Source organism: Brassica oleracea, chromosome C4, assembly GCF_000695525.1.
Source record: "Brassica oleracea var. oleracea cultivar TO1000 chromosome C4, BOL, whole genome shotgun sequence".
Lineage (NCBI taxonomy): Eukaryota > Viridiplantae > Streptophyta > Magnoliopsida > Brassicales > Brassicaceae > Brassica > Brassica oleracea.
Window position 1 is genome coordinate 52,429,059 of NC_027751.1, and position 14,529 is coordinate 52,443,587.

At 37.5% G+C, this 14,529-nt stretch overlaps 5 protein-coding genes and 1 pseudogene across 5 annotated transcripts in view; 2 read left to right on the plus strand and 4 right to left on the minus strand.

Annotated features, from left to right (window-relative positions):
* The first annotated feature begins 986 nt into the window (after positions 1-986).
* On the plus strand, positions 987-3,091 carry LOC106339217 (annotated as a pseudogene).
* Positions 3,092-4,058: 967 nt separating this feature from the next.
* On the plus strand, positions 4,059-5,189 carry LOC106340940 (protein FAM136A). Its single transcript, XM_013779764.1, has 3 exons — positions 4,059-4,278; positions 4,622-4,759; positions 4,881-5,189. Exons 1-3 carry the CDS (start codon positions 4,147-4,149, stop codon positions 5,061-5,063), a joined length of 453 nt encoding a protein of 150 aa, XP_013635218.1. The 5' UTR covers positions 4,059-4,146; the 3' UTR covers positions 5,064-5,189.
* Positions 5,190-7,745: 2,556 nt separating this feature from the next.
* On the minus strand, positions 7,746-8,394 carry LOC106339218 (jacalin-related lectin 24-like). Its single transcript, XM_013778009.1, has 2 exons — positions 8,172-8,394; positions 7,746-8,033 (listed from the first exon to the last, which is right to left on the minus strand). The coding sequence occupies exons 1-2, from the start codon at positions 8,373-8,375 to the stop codon at positions 7,746-7,748; spliced, it is 492 nt and encodes a 163-aa protein (XP_013633463.1). The 5' UTR covers positions 8,376-8,394.
* A 627-nt stretch (positions 8,395-9,021) lies between these two features.
* On the minus strand, positions 9,022-9,584 carry LOC106339219 (jacalin-related lectin 24-like). Its single transcript, XM_013778010.1, has 2 exons — positions 9,381-9,584; positions 9,022-9,309 (listed from the first exon to the last, which is right to left on the minus strand). The coding sequence occupies exons 1-2, from the start codon at positions 9,582-9,584 to the stop codon at positions 9,022-9,024; spliced, it is 492 nt and encodes a 163-aa protein (XP_013633464.1).
* Positions 9,585-11,307: 1,723 nt separating this feature from the next.
* Positions 11,308-11,948, minus strand: LOC106341530 (jacalin-related lectin 24-like). Its single transcript, XM_013780281.1, has 2 exons — positions 11,754-11,948; positions 11,308-11,661 (listed from the first exon to the last, which is right to left on the minus strand). The coding sequence occupies exons 1-2, from the start codon at positions 11,946-11,948 to the stop codon at positions 11,350-11,352; spliced, it is 507 nt and encodes a 168-aa protein (XP_013635735.1). The 3' UTR covers positions 11,308-11,349.
* A 266-nt stretch (positions 11,949-12,214) lies between these two features.
* LOC106342808 (cysteine synthase, chloroplastic/chromoplastic) overlaps positions 12,215-14,529 on the minus strand; it is a 2,787-nt gene continuing 472 nt past the window's right edge. The window contains 9 exon segments of the mRNA XM_013781842.1: positions 12,215-12,469; positions 13,031-13,111; positions 13,166-13,225; positions 13,356-13,435; positions 13,525-13,576; positions 13,661-13,798; positions 13,866-14,129; positions 14,206-14,263; positions 14,339-14,448. Coding sequence (XP_013637296.1) covers positions 12,377-12,469; positions 13,031-13,111; positions 13,166-13,225; positions 13,356-13,435; positions 13,525-13,576; positions 13,661-13,798; positions 13,866-14,129; positions 14,206-14,263; positions 14,339-14,448 — 936 coding nt within the window. The 3' untranslated portion in view covers positions 12,215-12,376.

A 14,529-nucleotide genomic window follows, 5' to 3' on the forward strand; every position in this document is an offset into this window, starting at 1 on the left:
GGCCCGCTCCCTGCTCTCTCTCTCTCCCCCCGCTCTCTCTCTCCCCGCTCTCTCTCTCCCACTCTGTCTCTTCTCTCTATCTCTCTATCTCTCTCTATCTATCTATCTAATATAATAAAAATATATATACAAAATTACTCTAAAAAATTATAAAAAAAAAAAGAAAAAAAGGAGAAATTTGGTAAAACTTTCATAGTTCCTAATCGGCAAAAGAAGGAGATGCCTGGGAATGATCGTCGACCTCTTGTTGTCTCTGGCATCAAGCTCTTAACACCTGAATCACAGATCTTAGAAAGCAGACAATGATTTTCGCTAAACAAAAATCAGATCTGAATCGAGAGACTTTTACTTCTTCAGCAGCGTGGAGGACGGCGGCCATGTAAACCGGGAGCTCCCACCACCAAGTCTTTGAGCCTTTCTTCAGGAAACGAGTGATTGGGCTTTGATCGATTTCGAAACCGGGTTGGTCTCTGTGCCACCGGCTGGTGCTTCCTCCGAAACCATTCTTCACTATTTCCGGTGGTGAAGAGATTACAACAGAGAGAGAGAGTCGAAGGAAGGAGGTTTGTATTTTGACATTAGCGGTCTTCTTCGGACATGGATATAATCGGAGAAGAAAGAAGGGATAATAATGGTTTGGTTTGTTGTCTGATTATAGTGTTTTTGAGTTTGGTTTGGTTTGGTTTGTTGTCTGATTTAAAGTGTTTTTGAGTTGGTGTGTTGTGTAATATTTATAGAGAAGCTAGCGACTTTCGTAACGGCTATATTTCTCTTAAAGGTTTGAGTCGGGTCTCGATCGCCACAAAACTCGTGCGTTTTCTCTCCTAACGGTAATAATGTTGGGATCGAACCGGTCTTGCAACCACCACCTAAACCGGTCTTCTAACTATCATTTAAAGCTATAGTAGTAGTAGTATATATACACTTTTGCTTAAATTAATTAAAAATATTGAATTGTTTTTTTTAGCATTGGTGTGACACAATATATGACGTCATTTTTCCATTTTTTTTAACTATTTGTTGTTTTATTCCATCTGGTTTCTCCGTCTCTCATCTGAGTAAAAAAAAAAAAGGAGTCTTCCTTGGCCGCTGTTATTTCAAAAGCATTTCTCCTGCTCTCAGCTCCGGTGCCAAGTCAGTCTCTTTCTCTCTCCATCATCTTCATTAATTCACGTCTTCTATGTCTCTGAGATTGCTACATGTATTAGAGTAATCAAGCTTATTTTAGATTCCTATCTGATTAGAGTAATCAAGCTACACTAATGGGTGGTCTCTGTTAATATTTTTTTTATGGTGAAAATATGCATACAAGTCCACTTGTTTCATTGAGAGGAGGAGATTCTTGAAACGTATCATGTTTACTACGTCTCTTACTCTTTCTTTAAAGACAATACGTGGGACTTCATGTTGCGTCTATGCATGCTTACTTCGTGGCCTCTTTCTATAGTTCCGTCCAAAATTTTCACACTTTTTTTCTGTAACTTGTTTTTAAAAGACATTTGGCTTCTTATGATTTTATCTTGTCTCTATCTGATATTGTCTCTACCTTCCACTCCCTGCAAGTGTTCTATGTTTGATTCACATTGCCAAGTAAAGAGTTAACTGCATGATTGATTCATTGATGCTAACATTTAAAAAGTTTTAGATGTTTACTGGTCACTAATTTTTCAATATTGTTTCCCTTCAGCTTCAATGTGTGTATTATTCTATTTAGAGATGTAGGCAAAATTGTTCTTGTTTCTTCTGTGTGCATCAGAAGAGGAGACGTTTACTAATAGTTCCAATGAAGTATAACTAAAATGCTGATGATACTTTTTTTTCTTGATTGATCCAGGGAGGTTGAGAGTTTGAAGAAGCCATTCACTCCACCTAAGGAAGTCCACGTTCAAGTCTTACACTCCATGCCACCTCAAAAAATCGAAATCTTCAAATCAATGGAAGACTGGGCCGAGCAGAACCTCCTAACTCACCTCAAAGACGTAGAGAAGTCCTGGCAGCCCCAGGACTTCTTACCTGACCCTGCCTCCGATGGATTCAAAGATCAGGTCAGAGGGCTAAGAGAGAGAGCAAGAGAGCTCCCTGGCGATTACTTTGTTGTCCTGGTGGGAGACATGATCACAGAAGAAGCGCTTCCGACTTACCAAACCAAGTTAAACACTTTGGATGGAGTGAGGGATGAAACTGGCGCTAGCCCCCACTTCATGGGCCGTTTGGACTAGAGCTTGGACCGCAGAGGAGAATCGTCACGGTGATCTTCTCAATAAGTATCTTTACTTGTCTGGTCGTGTCGACATGAGGCAGATTGAGAAGACTATTCAGTACTTGATTGGTTCAGGAATGGTGAGAGCTACCGTAGAACCTCTATAAATTAATAAATTTCGCCGCACACCGGTTCAAAATTTGAAATAAATTAATAAAAGAATAAGAGAATATTTTTTTTAAGAAGTTAATATAACTTTTCCTAATTGCTTTCTCATTCACAGGATCCACGTACAGAGAACAACCCTTACCTCGGCTTCATCTACACATCATTCCAAGAAAGAGCCACCTTCATCTCCCACGGGAACACAGCTCGGCAAGCCAAAGAGCACGGAGACCTCAAGCTAGCTCAAATCTGCGGGACAATAGCTGCAGACGAGAAGCGTCACGAGACAGCTTACACCAAGATAGTTGAGAAGCTTCTTGAGATTGATCCTGATGGAACTGTGGTGGCCTTTGCGGATATGATGAGGAAGAAAATCTCGATGCCGGCTCACTTGATGTACGATGGGCGCGATGATAATCTCTTTGACAACTTCTCTTCCGTGGCTCAGAGGCTAGGTGTTTACACTGCTAGAGACTATGCGGACATTCTTGAGTTTTTGGTTGGGAGGTGGAGGATAGAGAGCTTGAAGGGGCTTTCGGGTGAAGGAAACAAAGCGCAAGATTATTTGTGTGGGTTGTCTCCGAGGATCAGGAGATTGGATGAGAGAGCTCAAGGAAGAGCCAAGAAAGGACCCAAGGTTCCTTTCAGCTGGATACATGACAGAGAAGTGCAGCTCTAAGTAAAAGACTTAAAACATTTTTTTCTTTCTGTTTCTCTTTTGGTTTGTCTGTTCTTGAAATGGTTCTTGGGTCTTAGTTACAAAGGTGAGAAGCAGTGATTTAGTAGTTTTGTTCACTTTATGGTTGGTTCTTACATAAACTTTCTAATAGTGAAAGTCTGGTCTGTACTCAGTTTTGAAACTGTGGAGTTTTGTTTTAGTTCAGGTTAGTTTTTTTTTGTGGTTTTCATCTGTTTATAGAACAAGAACTCATGTGGATTTTAGCAGTTTTGATGGATGATTGTGAATCATGATAAATATCTCCATGTGAAGTTACAGTAAACAGGTTTAAGAACAGGTTTTGGGTTGGTATATAGTATAAGATACAAATCTCCAACTTAAGTTACTGGAGGAGAGGCAGAGTCACTGTTATTAGTTGAACTTGTAACTAGTCTCTTTACTAAGGTCCTCATGGTAACTTAGGTCTCCTGGATTTAGTATGATAATTCCAACTGATTCTGCTAAAACTTCATTACATTTTTTATTTATTCAGTTGTGGGGGACAGATGTAGCCCAAGCCATCACAGATTCAGACGACCAAGCAAAAGATGAACACCTTTAGAGAGAGAGTTTCAGACCAAAATGATGGAAACCATTAAAAAAGTCTCTGTTTTCTTTACCAGAGATGTAACAGTTACAAAACTCACTTGTCAAAGAGTAGGAACCTGACCATCTCTGGTCAAAACTTCATTACAATCAAAAACTTTCTTTTCTTGTATATAAAGACAAGAAGAGTCTGCTAAAACTTTTAAAAGATAAGTTTATTCTTGCATACGAAGCCTAAACTAAGTCTAAAACTATAGAAAGACAACAGAAGAGATATGGTTATTGAAAAGTCTACACCTTTACTCCTTAAATAGATAGAAACAGAGACCAAAAGAAAACCCTAAAGAAGAAGGTTCTCTTTAAGGACTCTCCAGGCCCAAATTCAAAGCCTTTGGCCCAACAAGTTAGATACTGCCATGGGAGGCGGTCGAAGATACAGACTATACCACTAACGAACTCGGGGAAGGAGTAAAGATTCGAACTTTCTCCTCGTTCTGTGTAAGTAAAGAAACAGAGAATGGGTCGAACAGAGGAGGAGGAGGAGGAGAAGAAGGTGAGAGAGAGAATCAGAAACAAAGTCAACCAAGTCAGTTCTGTCTCCCAGTCTCTTCTCTCTCCCTTACAAGACCACATCAACTTCACCCTTCAGGTTACTTTTTAACTCTTTCTTTGTCGGAACAAAGTTAGTTTTCACATACCCTTTTACTCTGTTTTTCTCCCCCCTGTGGTTGATAAACCGGTTAAAGTTAGCTTCTTTGTGTATATTTTGTTAGTTCTGAGATTATGTAAGAGTATGTTTTGTGCTTTTACTCTGTTTTTTATGTCTTATTGCTGAAACTCTGTCGGAACCAAGTTAAATTTCACATACCCTTTACTCTGTTTTTCTCCCCTGTAGTTGATAAACGGTTAAAGTTAGCTTCTTTGTGTATATTTGGTTTTTGCTTAGTTCTGAGATTATGTAAGAGTGAGTATGTTTTGTGCTTTTGGTGCAGAAAGCTTACTTCAAATGTGCGTACGAGTGTTTTGATAGGACAAGAACACACGCTGAGATTAGCCGATGCGCAGAGACTTGCAGTGTTCCTATTACAAATGCGCAGAATCATTTTGATAATGAGATGTCTGTGTTCCAAGTGAGTCTCTTAGTGATTGAAGTCTGAAACTTTCAGTGAAGATATTGTTGGTTGTTTGTCTATTGTTGATAATCACTTAGTTTGATCACTTAACTGATTCAACTTTAACTGATGAATGTAGGAGAGGTTGAATAGATCTCTTGTGGCTTGTCAAGATAAGTTTGAGGCTGCGAAGCTCCAGAGGACGAGGAATGAAGCTGTAGTTGGTTTGGAGCAGTGCGTGAACCAAACCGTTGACGACGCTGTGAAGACGCTGCCTAGTCTCGTGTCAAAGATGAAGAAGGCTTTGTCTGTATTAGACTGAGAAGCTCTGCAGATTCTATTATTTTTTATCGTGACCAAGAAAGACTTTCTGATTCTATTATTTTTATCTGTTATTGATATTTTTGAACTCAACTCGGCCAAAATGCAATACCAACTTCTTCAGATTCTTTTTATTTCAGCTCTTATTAAACTCTTGAAACACAATACATCATAAGATTCATATGGTTAAACTATTCTCGACGAATCCAAACTGTATGGCTGTTGCTGAATAATTGTCAAATGAGACAATGATGAGCGAGATTGCCGTGCGGCCTGTCTCATCCCATTCATCTTCTCTCAAATAACTCGGGTCGCCAAGCGGTCCCATTCTCATCCTCCCCATGTATCTGAACTAAGGCCTTTAAGAAAAAAAGATGTTAGAGAGGAGATATATAAATAGGGTAAACTTTGTGGAGATTAAACAAGGTCCGAGGAGTTTTTTTTGTGTGGGAAGCAAGCAGATAAAAGTAAAACTGGATTTAAATAAGCCTGGAGAATTGTGCTTAAAATGACTCTTCCTTTGGAACTAGAACACTGTTACAGTTTCCTATGTAGGTCTGGTATGTAATAAACACAACTTTTAGTGTCTTTCTTGGTCTGTATAAACGAGCCAAGTTCTTGGGAATTGAGATTAAGAAAAAATAATAAACAAAGGGTTCCCATTGTGCCCGTGAGGCTCAAGTCTTGAGTATGTAACTTTGTATCAATTTCAATCAGCTTTTGGTCTTCAGTTTGTCCTATTACACCATGCCAAGATAACTTGCAGTGCAAGGTGCTGTGTTGGTGTTGGTGACAACATATGTATGTATTGATTTGAATAATATGTTCTCCTACTAAAAGATTTAGTTTACAACTGATGTATGTATTCTAAGATTGATTTCTCTTTATAGATGTCATTCTAACTTCATAATTGATAAGAATAAAACTAGTATTCTCAACTATATATTGTGCCTTGCCACAATATGAAGCTTCTGATTCTATCACAAATGCACAGAACTATTTCAATAACGAGGTGTTTGTGTTTCAAATCAGTCTATATGCTACGTTTAGAGTTAATAAAAAAGTAAATTTGAAAACTTAAATGAATACTGAAATATTAGTGATTGATGTTTGAAACTTTGGTTTTAAACGAGTTTATGAAGTTACCATGTGTTGTCTCTTGGATAATTGATATAAGAATAATTGCTTAGTTTAATTACTACATATCGGTAGACCATATTCAAGTTTTTGAATTTTTTTACTTAAAACATGTAGGAGAGGTTGAATAAATCTGTTGTGGTTTTCAAGACAAAGCGGTAAATGATTAGGAGCAGTGCGTGAAACAAACAGTTGCTGGTGACGTGAAGGTTGAAAAAACAATTGACAATCACAGAGTAAGCTCTGTAACAAGCTAAGAGACACTTTGTGATCATTTTATTTCATCTCTTCTTGATCTTTTCAAAACCATTACAGCATAGCTAACAAAGACATAAAACCTGGAGTGATGTGAAAGTTGATAAAACATCAAAGCAGCAAAATGTAACGGCTTGTATGTTCATGTTATTTCCACTTTAATCTTAACATCAGTGTGGACAGGCCTTACATGGAAACCTATTGAGATCAATCTCAAACTGTCAAATGATCCAAAGAAACCTCCAAATTCACAACGTTTAAGGATACCTGAACGTAACTCTATCTTCTGAGGTTTTTGGAATTTTGAATCGAATGTCAAGTGAACCACTTCGTGTTTCCTTAGATTTGTATGAAACGTCAGAGAGGTAATATAACCATTGTACATCTCCGCGCTTAAACCGGTTACAAACTCAGACTCATGCTTCAGCTTCACCTGCAGATTTGTGTAATCAAACAAATATTATCTCACATAATAAAGCAAATAATAAGCTAGACATAATAATTAATGAGACTTACGATTCGGCTGCTATAGCCAACTGGTGATGGTCCGAAAGTTTTTGACATGGACAAAGCTCCATTGTTGATGTAACCGAACTGGATGGATCTTACTCCACTGTCGTCATATGAGACGATTATCTGTGATATTACATTGTTCCCCATCTCATTCCATAAGGTTTTGCAAGAGTAAGTTATCCCCATTTTAATCGTCTCAATGAACTTGCTACTAAGAACTACGGTAAGAGGACATATAAATAGGGAGAATTTGTGGAGATTAAACAATGACCGAGGAGTTTTCATGGAGTTGTGTGTATGTGGCAACAAAGCAACGCAAAGTCCCAAAGTGAATTTAAGAAGCCTGGAGAAATGTGCTTGAGATGACTCCTTTGAACTATTATGATTATTGTGATGTCAAAAAAAAACTAATATGATTATTGTATTACAATTTCATTTAGAATTCTAATAAACATGTTATGGAAATTCTCTATTTATGTAGAACGAAACGAGCCAACTTCGTTGGGGGAGGACTATGAAAGAGATCAAGGTATCTTCATTGACTTGTTACTAATGGTGTTCATGAGAATTAAGCATAGCAAAATAAAGTACCTTTATTTCAAAGCAAAAAATGAAGATAAAAGGACATATAATGTGGTTTGTCAATCGAGCATAGAGCTCAATATGATGTATTTAAATTAAAAGACCAGAACTTTCTTGCGAAAAAGACTAAAGTCTCGAAATTCACCAGCACAAAGAATCATAAAATACTGAAACGCATGAATCATGATAATAAAGGCTAAACTTCACGACGCATCGTGTTTACTCCTCGGAGGACAGGCTTAGTATAGAAACCGATTGATAACAGACGAGACACGTTAGAAGTACCAAAGAAACCCCCAAATTCACACCGATCATGTATCCCTGAATAAAACTCTCTCCTATTAACCTCCTCCTCAGAAACTGAATTGGAGCGAAAAGCTTCATGTACCTTCTCGTTCGTGTGGAAAGTCAGAGATGTAATAAAATCATAGCTCCACTCTCCTGACACCCCCGTCACAAACTCGGTCTCATGATTCAACCTCACCTACATATTTGATGTATATATTTATCATTATTTTTTTTTTTTTTGTAACACATATTTATCATTAATAAGAGAGACGCAAAATTTACGCTATGAAGTATGAAAGAAAGAGAGAGAGAGAGAGAGAGAGAGAGAGAGTACAATTCGGACGCTGCATGAATACGTCTCAGATAAGCCATAAGGCTTAGATATGACAAGCTTTCCGTTCTCGATGAATCCGAATGAAAGGGAGATTACTGATGTTTCGTCGAAATAAACAAAGATGTGAGAGATAACGTTGCGCCCTTGTTCATTCCACTTGTGTCCGTGGCTTTCACCTAACCGTCCCACCACCACATAATCCATGATGTAAGTTGAAGAGCAAACAAAGCCCTAAAATGAACCCTAGTTTTATGTTTTATGTGTATATATTGCCGGTGGAAAACAAAACCCTAGTTTCTGTTTCAACCATGAAAAAGAAGCTACTAGTATTGTTCGTAAATGGGCCTATATATGTCTTCTTACATTTAAGTCACTTCCAGTTTACAAAGCAAAAAAAGTACTTCCCCAAGATCAACCAATCAAACAGAATCTCCCAATTGCTCTTGTTTCGAATATTCAGTGCCATGCCAATATAAATTGACAGTGCATAAAGAAGCGAGATCCAAGTGTTGTAGGTTAACTTATTTTGTTTCGGCTCTTTTCAGAAGTGTAAACGACAGTAAAATCCAAAAAGTACATAATAATATTGAATGATTTGTGTCATAATGAAGTAACTTTTGCAGTGTTTTTGTAAGCTTTTAACACATAAGAAATATACTTAAATTCTCCAAAGGAAACTCGAAAGGAAGATTAGGTGAACTCAATACGACAGTTCACATCCATAAATATAAAGAGATATATAACTTAAATCATTCAAATTATTTCCATAGCATAACATGGAGTGAAGTTTCTTATTCAAATGGTGTAGCGAAACAAGAGTTCTGAAGTTGAAATGATAAAACTGCACCAATCATACGTTTTCCTGTTTTATAGTGGGTACACCCGAGGGGACAGGCCTTATGCAGAGGCCAATGGAACTAAGTCCATCACTATCGAAAGATCCAAAGAAACCGCCAAATTCGCAGCGGTCACGTATTCCAGAATGAATCTCTATCGTCTGATCTGGTCTCAATTTCGGTGGATTGAATTCTTTCTTGAATGCCACATGCTTTCTCTCGTTTGTATGAAATGTAAGAAAGGAAAGATATTTATCTCCGCTAGTCCCAGTGATATACTCAGACTCGTGGTTCAGCCACACCTTACAAATACCATTCATTAATTTATACTTTCGAGATATATAATGTCTGAAGGAAGAGTGAAGAGACTTACTATGCGAGTACTATCCTCCGGTCCTTCAGAGCCGTGCTTCTTGGACAAGACCAGAGCACCATTTTCAACATATCCAAATTGAATGGAATTTACTACGTAGCTGTCATAAGTGACGAAAATGTGACTTATTGGGTCACGGCAAGTTTCTTCCCACTTCGTCTTTCCGTAGCTATAGAATCCTAATGGCCCAAGTTTCATTTCCATTATGCCAGAGATGAAACTTGCACTTCAAGTTGAGAGACTGAGGATAGAGAAATGGATACTACTTATATATGTAAGCGGGTTTTGGGGAGATTTAATGTGCAAGAAACCGAGGAGTCTCTTTGACTTGTTATTTATGGTGTTCATGAGAATATCAAGCATATCAAAAGTCCCAATTACATTTAAGAATTTTGGAGCAATGTGCCAAACATAATTAACAAACCGGTCCAAGGCTTTTTGATGGAATTTTGGGGTCGATCTCAACCGGTTTCAACTTTATCACTTTATGGAATATGAAACTTGTGATGCAAATGGATATAATGCATATAGAGAAATGGATATATATATATATAGGCGGCCTTCGGGGAGGATTGCGCGAGAAATCGAGGTGTCTCATGAGAATCAAGCATAGCCAAATTCTGAAATTACATTGAAGAAACCTCAAGTCATGTCATGTGCTAGAGACGGGTTACTTAATCTTTGGTTTTGAGAGAATATCATTTTACAATTCCATGCACAAGTCTAAAGAAGCAAGTCAAGCTGCATGGTTATAAGCAAATGCCGGAGTGAACAATCATTCAACCAAAACAATTAGGTTAACTGAAAACTGATTTTTATCATAAAAAAAATGAAAAAGATGAAAAACGCCTCCATTAAAGTACGTAGCTTCTAGTTCAAAGCACAAGAAAAAAAAAACTCAAACAGTACTAAACCTCTTAGCATGGAAGCAAACGAATAAAATTAGTTAAAGGTCAATAAGGAACCGAATAGCTTTATTAATCTTGGAGAGTATACGGTCTTTGAGTTTGGACTTACAACGTCGGCTAGGCTTGACAGGAAAACCATCAACAATCTTCGGGGTTTGGTAATGAATTCTCGTGGTTGTATGATTCAGTGGTTCCAAAGGAATGAGCTGGTGATCATAGGTGGGTCCAAACCTGGTTCTAGGGTTTACATAATTTCTATAAGAAAACTTCCCAAATCAAAATAAATGTATAAAAAACTTCAGAAGAGTAAGTTTATTAAATTTAAGATCTAAACCAAAAATGTAATCTAAGTCATTTCCTAATCTCTTCTTGTTCAACTTTTTAATTTATTGTAATGTGTTTTTTATCGCCTTTTATTCGTACTTTCCTCTTTACTTTTGATTACATATATTCGAAAGTATTTTTAATTTTCCTTTTTTCTGCGAGGTTCTTTGCAAACAAGCCAATACGCCGATTCTTTAGAAGATTTGTGGGGAGCAAGCAAAGAAAAAGGTCCAAGTAAATTCAAGAATTAACCCTCGAGAGACTCTTCTGTTTATGTAAAAAAAAAAAAAAAAATTCATAAAGAGAGTTTGTGAAATAAGAAAACTCTATTAAGGGAATCATATAAAAGAGTCAAGTAGAAATCTAACTAATAGCCATGTCATGATCTGGATTATTGGGGTTTTACGAGTGAATCTGCTTGCAAGCTCAGTAACCATGCAGTACAACTTGTTCTAAAAATTGGTCTAGTGAGCGTTTATGCGTCTGCTAGGCCTAGGCAAATCATTCATAACCAAAACGATTTTTGAAAAATGCTTTTAACATCTTGAGTAATATACTAATATGTCATATCATATTTCGCTTTGTATCATATGCATATGGGTCAAAAACAACACAAAAGATAAAAAAAATAAAACCCTTTTAATTAGTTGAGAGTTAAGAATTAAAAAGACAACATTAAGACGACTTCCCTCCAGTAAAACTAAGAGTAAACTAAACAACAAAATCGAAAAGGCTAACTATTGAGCGTTGCTTGGTTTATTGTTTTCACGTTTAACCAGCGTGCCGGTCATTGGAGTGGGACTCACGTAGATACCAATCGCTGACAGGTAGTGACTATTGTAAGTCCCAAAGAAACCACTAAACTCACTTCTATCACTTATTGCCGGATCAATCTCTATCGTGGAACAACTTCTACCACAACCATCGCTTGAACGTCCAATAGGGCCGTGCTTCCCACGGTTAGTGTGGAACGTCAAATTTATTATTCCTCCCATCTTTTCCACAACGCCACTCAATCCAGTTATATATTCATCTTGAGCCAGTTTCACCTGCATGTGTTCAAAAAGAAAATAAAAAAAACTTCATTAGACCAAAGGAAAAGTAAAAAAAGGATTTTTTTTTAACGGATACAAAAACTTACAGTTCGAAAGCTTCCTTCAGAGAAACCAAACGTTTGAGACAAGACTAGGGCTCCATCCTTCAAGTAGCCAAACTGAACACATGTAATGAATTCGCTGAAAGAAACGAATATATGAGAGATCATGGTGTGTCCCTTCTCGTCCCATCGAGAGTCGTAAGATGGAACTTTCTTTCCCACTAGTCCTGCCCTAATCATCTCTCTGGCTAATTATTATATTGTCTTTGTTTATCGGATGATGAACTATTCGTATGAACATGTCTATGTTTTTTTTTTTTGACATCGAGCATGTCTATTTATAATTACACCTTGAGATTTCGTGTTCCTAATCTTATCTACATTATTATAATTATTATTTCTCCTAGTCCTTATGTGTTTTGGCTCTAAACATGTAAGTATTCGTGGAAAAGGAAAGTCATCATTATAACTAGTCACTTTATTTTAAATTGATGATTCTATGACTTAAGGAATAATTACGCCTTATTGCATTTTTTTATTAAATAAACACCAAATTGCGTTGCACATTGTAAAATGCAAATATACAGTTTGACATAGTGAGAGGGAGAAAACAAGAAAGAAATACAAAGAAGAGGTTCCTTGTAGGTCAAGAAACTACGAGAGGAAATTCAAATCTCAGGCTGCATTTTCTCGCACTCTTCTCGGATCGACTGGAAAAGCATTGTCGAGAGGTAACGTTCCCCAAAGCTCGGAAACACAACCTGGCAACAAAGATTCATCAACTCACACATCAAAGTTCAATCAAAATCTGTTCCTCATTCTTTTCACTCAAGAATAGCTAAAAATTTCACTTGGTTCCCCACTTTGGGATAATACTATAGACATCTAAGCTCCATGATCTCTCTTTTTTCCTTTCTGGTCAAAGGGCTAGGGTTCAGTGAGGCCCTTTCTGATCAAAGGGTTAGTGAGGCAAAGAGATGAAGCCAACACAAAGAGTAGGTATCTAAAGGCCTTAAGTGACTAGACGTGTAAAGTAAATCAACTACTTGAGAAAGAAAACAAAGCTTAAGTGCAGTAAGACTAGGCTAAGGTTCCTTCATGATTTCTATCTGCTGCTGTGTTGTACATAGATAATAACTCAATAAATCTATTTAATTAGTGGTCGGTCACAGAGACAGGACAAGGGTTAGGTGAGGGAGATGTGATATGCCAAACAGGGAATCGAATCCTTCTGATGAAAAGACTTAACAAATCAATTCTTATCACCTACTTCCATCAAGAAAAGAAGATAAAGAGCAAAGATGGAAGCATTGAGGACTTACAGCTATGAGTTTCCCGGCATTTTCAGGTCTCTTTGCGACCTGGATTGCAGCTGCAGCAGCTGCTCCTGATGATATACCAACCTGAAAATAGTTCACTAGTCATTAGGGGTTTCATGTATGCATTCAAAGACTAACCAACAAGCCTTCTTGTAGAGCTAGTTGCTTTGCAGTTTCAATAGCCTCATCACTAGATATCTGATAAGAAATCAAGGAAAACATGTAAATCTTTGAATCTCAAGACCACAGCTCAGTAAATGACAAAAACTAACAAGAAAATAGCACATGTCTTGTTTTAGAGAACCAACATAAACAAACAGAACATTACCGATATGTATTCATCTACAACAGACTGATCCAGATTCTTAGGAATAAACCCAGCTCCAATCCCTTGAATCTCGTGAGGTCCTGCATTCCAAAAAACACAAGACAAATCAATCACAGGTTCAGAGAATAAAATGTCAGAGATGCAAGTAAGCAAAAATCAAATGCCCTACCAGGTTTTCCTCCAGCAAGTATTGCACTTTCCGTTGGTTCAACACCAATAACCTAATACACATTAAACATCAACTAAAATTAACCATAAGTTTTCATACTAAATAGTTTTTAACATCCACATCCTTTGCTAGGTACCTTGAGTTCAGGCTTTCTTTCTTTAATGAACCGACCAACACCAGTAATGGTTCCACCAGTTCCAATTCCAGCAACCAATATATCCACCTTGCCCCTTGTATCTTCCCAAATCTCAGGACCAGTAGTCTCGTAATGAATCTGCATTTTCTCCACATTAAAAAAACACTAACAAATACTTGCAGCTTAAAGAACAGGAACCACAGACCTTGGGATTGGCTGGGTTATCAAACTGTTGGAGCATGTAGGAGTTTGGAGTGTTCTTCAGAATCTCTTCAGCCTTCTGAATAGCTCCGGTCATGCCTTTGGCAGGCTCAGTCAACACAAGCTCAGCTCCAAACGCCCTCAAAAGAACACGTCTTTCCAAACTCATGGACGCAGGCATTGTCAAGATAAGTTTATATCCTTTTGAAGCAGCTATAAAAGCAAGACCTATCCCTGTGTTTCCACTTGTAGATTCCACAAGAACACTCTAGCAAAAAAAAAAAATATTAAATCAAATAAGAGGACTTATAACACCAAAGAATAATGAGGTTTTTCAACAATACCTTTCCAGGTGTGATAAGTCCTTTTTCCTCAGCATCAGTGATCATACTATACCCAATCCTGAAACCACCAAAACAACATAAGCTCAGAGTAAACATATGTGAAGATATTAACCCATAAATTAAAATTGGTTACCTATCTTTGACACTGCAACAAGGCTCCATGATCTCAAGCTTAGCAGCAACACTTGCAACACAGCCCTTGACTATATTGTTCAAGTACACCATTGGAGTTTTCCCAATAAGCTGAAAACAAATATTAGACAAAAGAAGTCAAAGTCAGAGACTTTTTACTCAGTTTAGTTACTGTCTCCCCCCCCCCCCCCC

What these genes read in the sequence shown, in the direction of transcription:
- LOC106340940 (XM_013779764.1), top strand. Translation starts at nt 4,147, where the DNA reads ATGGGTCGAACAGAGGAGGAGGAGGAGGAGAAGAAGGTGAGAGAGAGA. An exon ending in ACATCAACTTCACCCTTCAG is followed by an intron (nt 4,279 to 4,621) that starts GTTACTTTTTAA and finishes CTTTTGGTGCAG; the next exon opens with AAAGCTTACTTCAAATGTGC. An exon ending in ATGAGATGTCTGTGTTCCAA is followed by an intron (nt 4,760 to 4,880) that starts GTGAGTCTCTTA and finishes TGATGAATGTAG; the next exon opens with GAGAGGTTGAATAGATCTCT.
- LOC106339218 (XM_013778009.1), bottom strand. Translation starts at nt 8,375, where the DNA reads ATGGATTATGTGGTGGTGGGACGGTTAGGTGAAAGCCACGGACACAAG. An exon ending in ATTCATGCAGCGTCCGAATT is followed by an intron (nt 8,034 to 8,171) that starts GTACTCTCTCTC and finishes TCAAATATGTAG; the next exon opens with GTGAGGTTGAATCATGAGAC.
- LOC106341530 (XM_013780281.1), bottom strand. Translation starts at nt 11,948, where the DNA reads ATGATTAGGGCAGGACTAGTGGGAAAGAAAGTTCCATCTTACGACTCT. An exon ending in CTGAAGGAAGCTTTCGAACT is followed by an intron (nt 11,662 to 11,753) that starts GTAAGTTTTTGT and finishes GAACACATGCAG; the next exon opens with GTGAAACTGGCTCAAGATGA.
- LOC106339219 (XM_013778010.1), bottom strand. Translation starts at nt 9,584, where the DNA reads ATGGAAATGAAACTTGGGCCATTAGGATTCTATAGCTACGGAAAGACG. An exon ending in CGGAGGATAGTACTCGCATA is followed by an intron (nt 9,310 to 9,380) that starts GTAAGTCTCTTC and finishes GGTATTTGTAAG; the next exon opens with GTGTGGCTGAACCACGAGTC.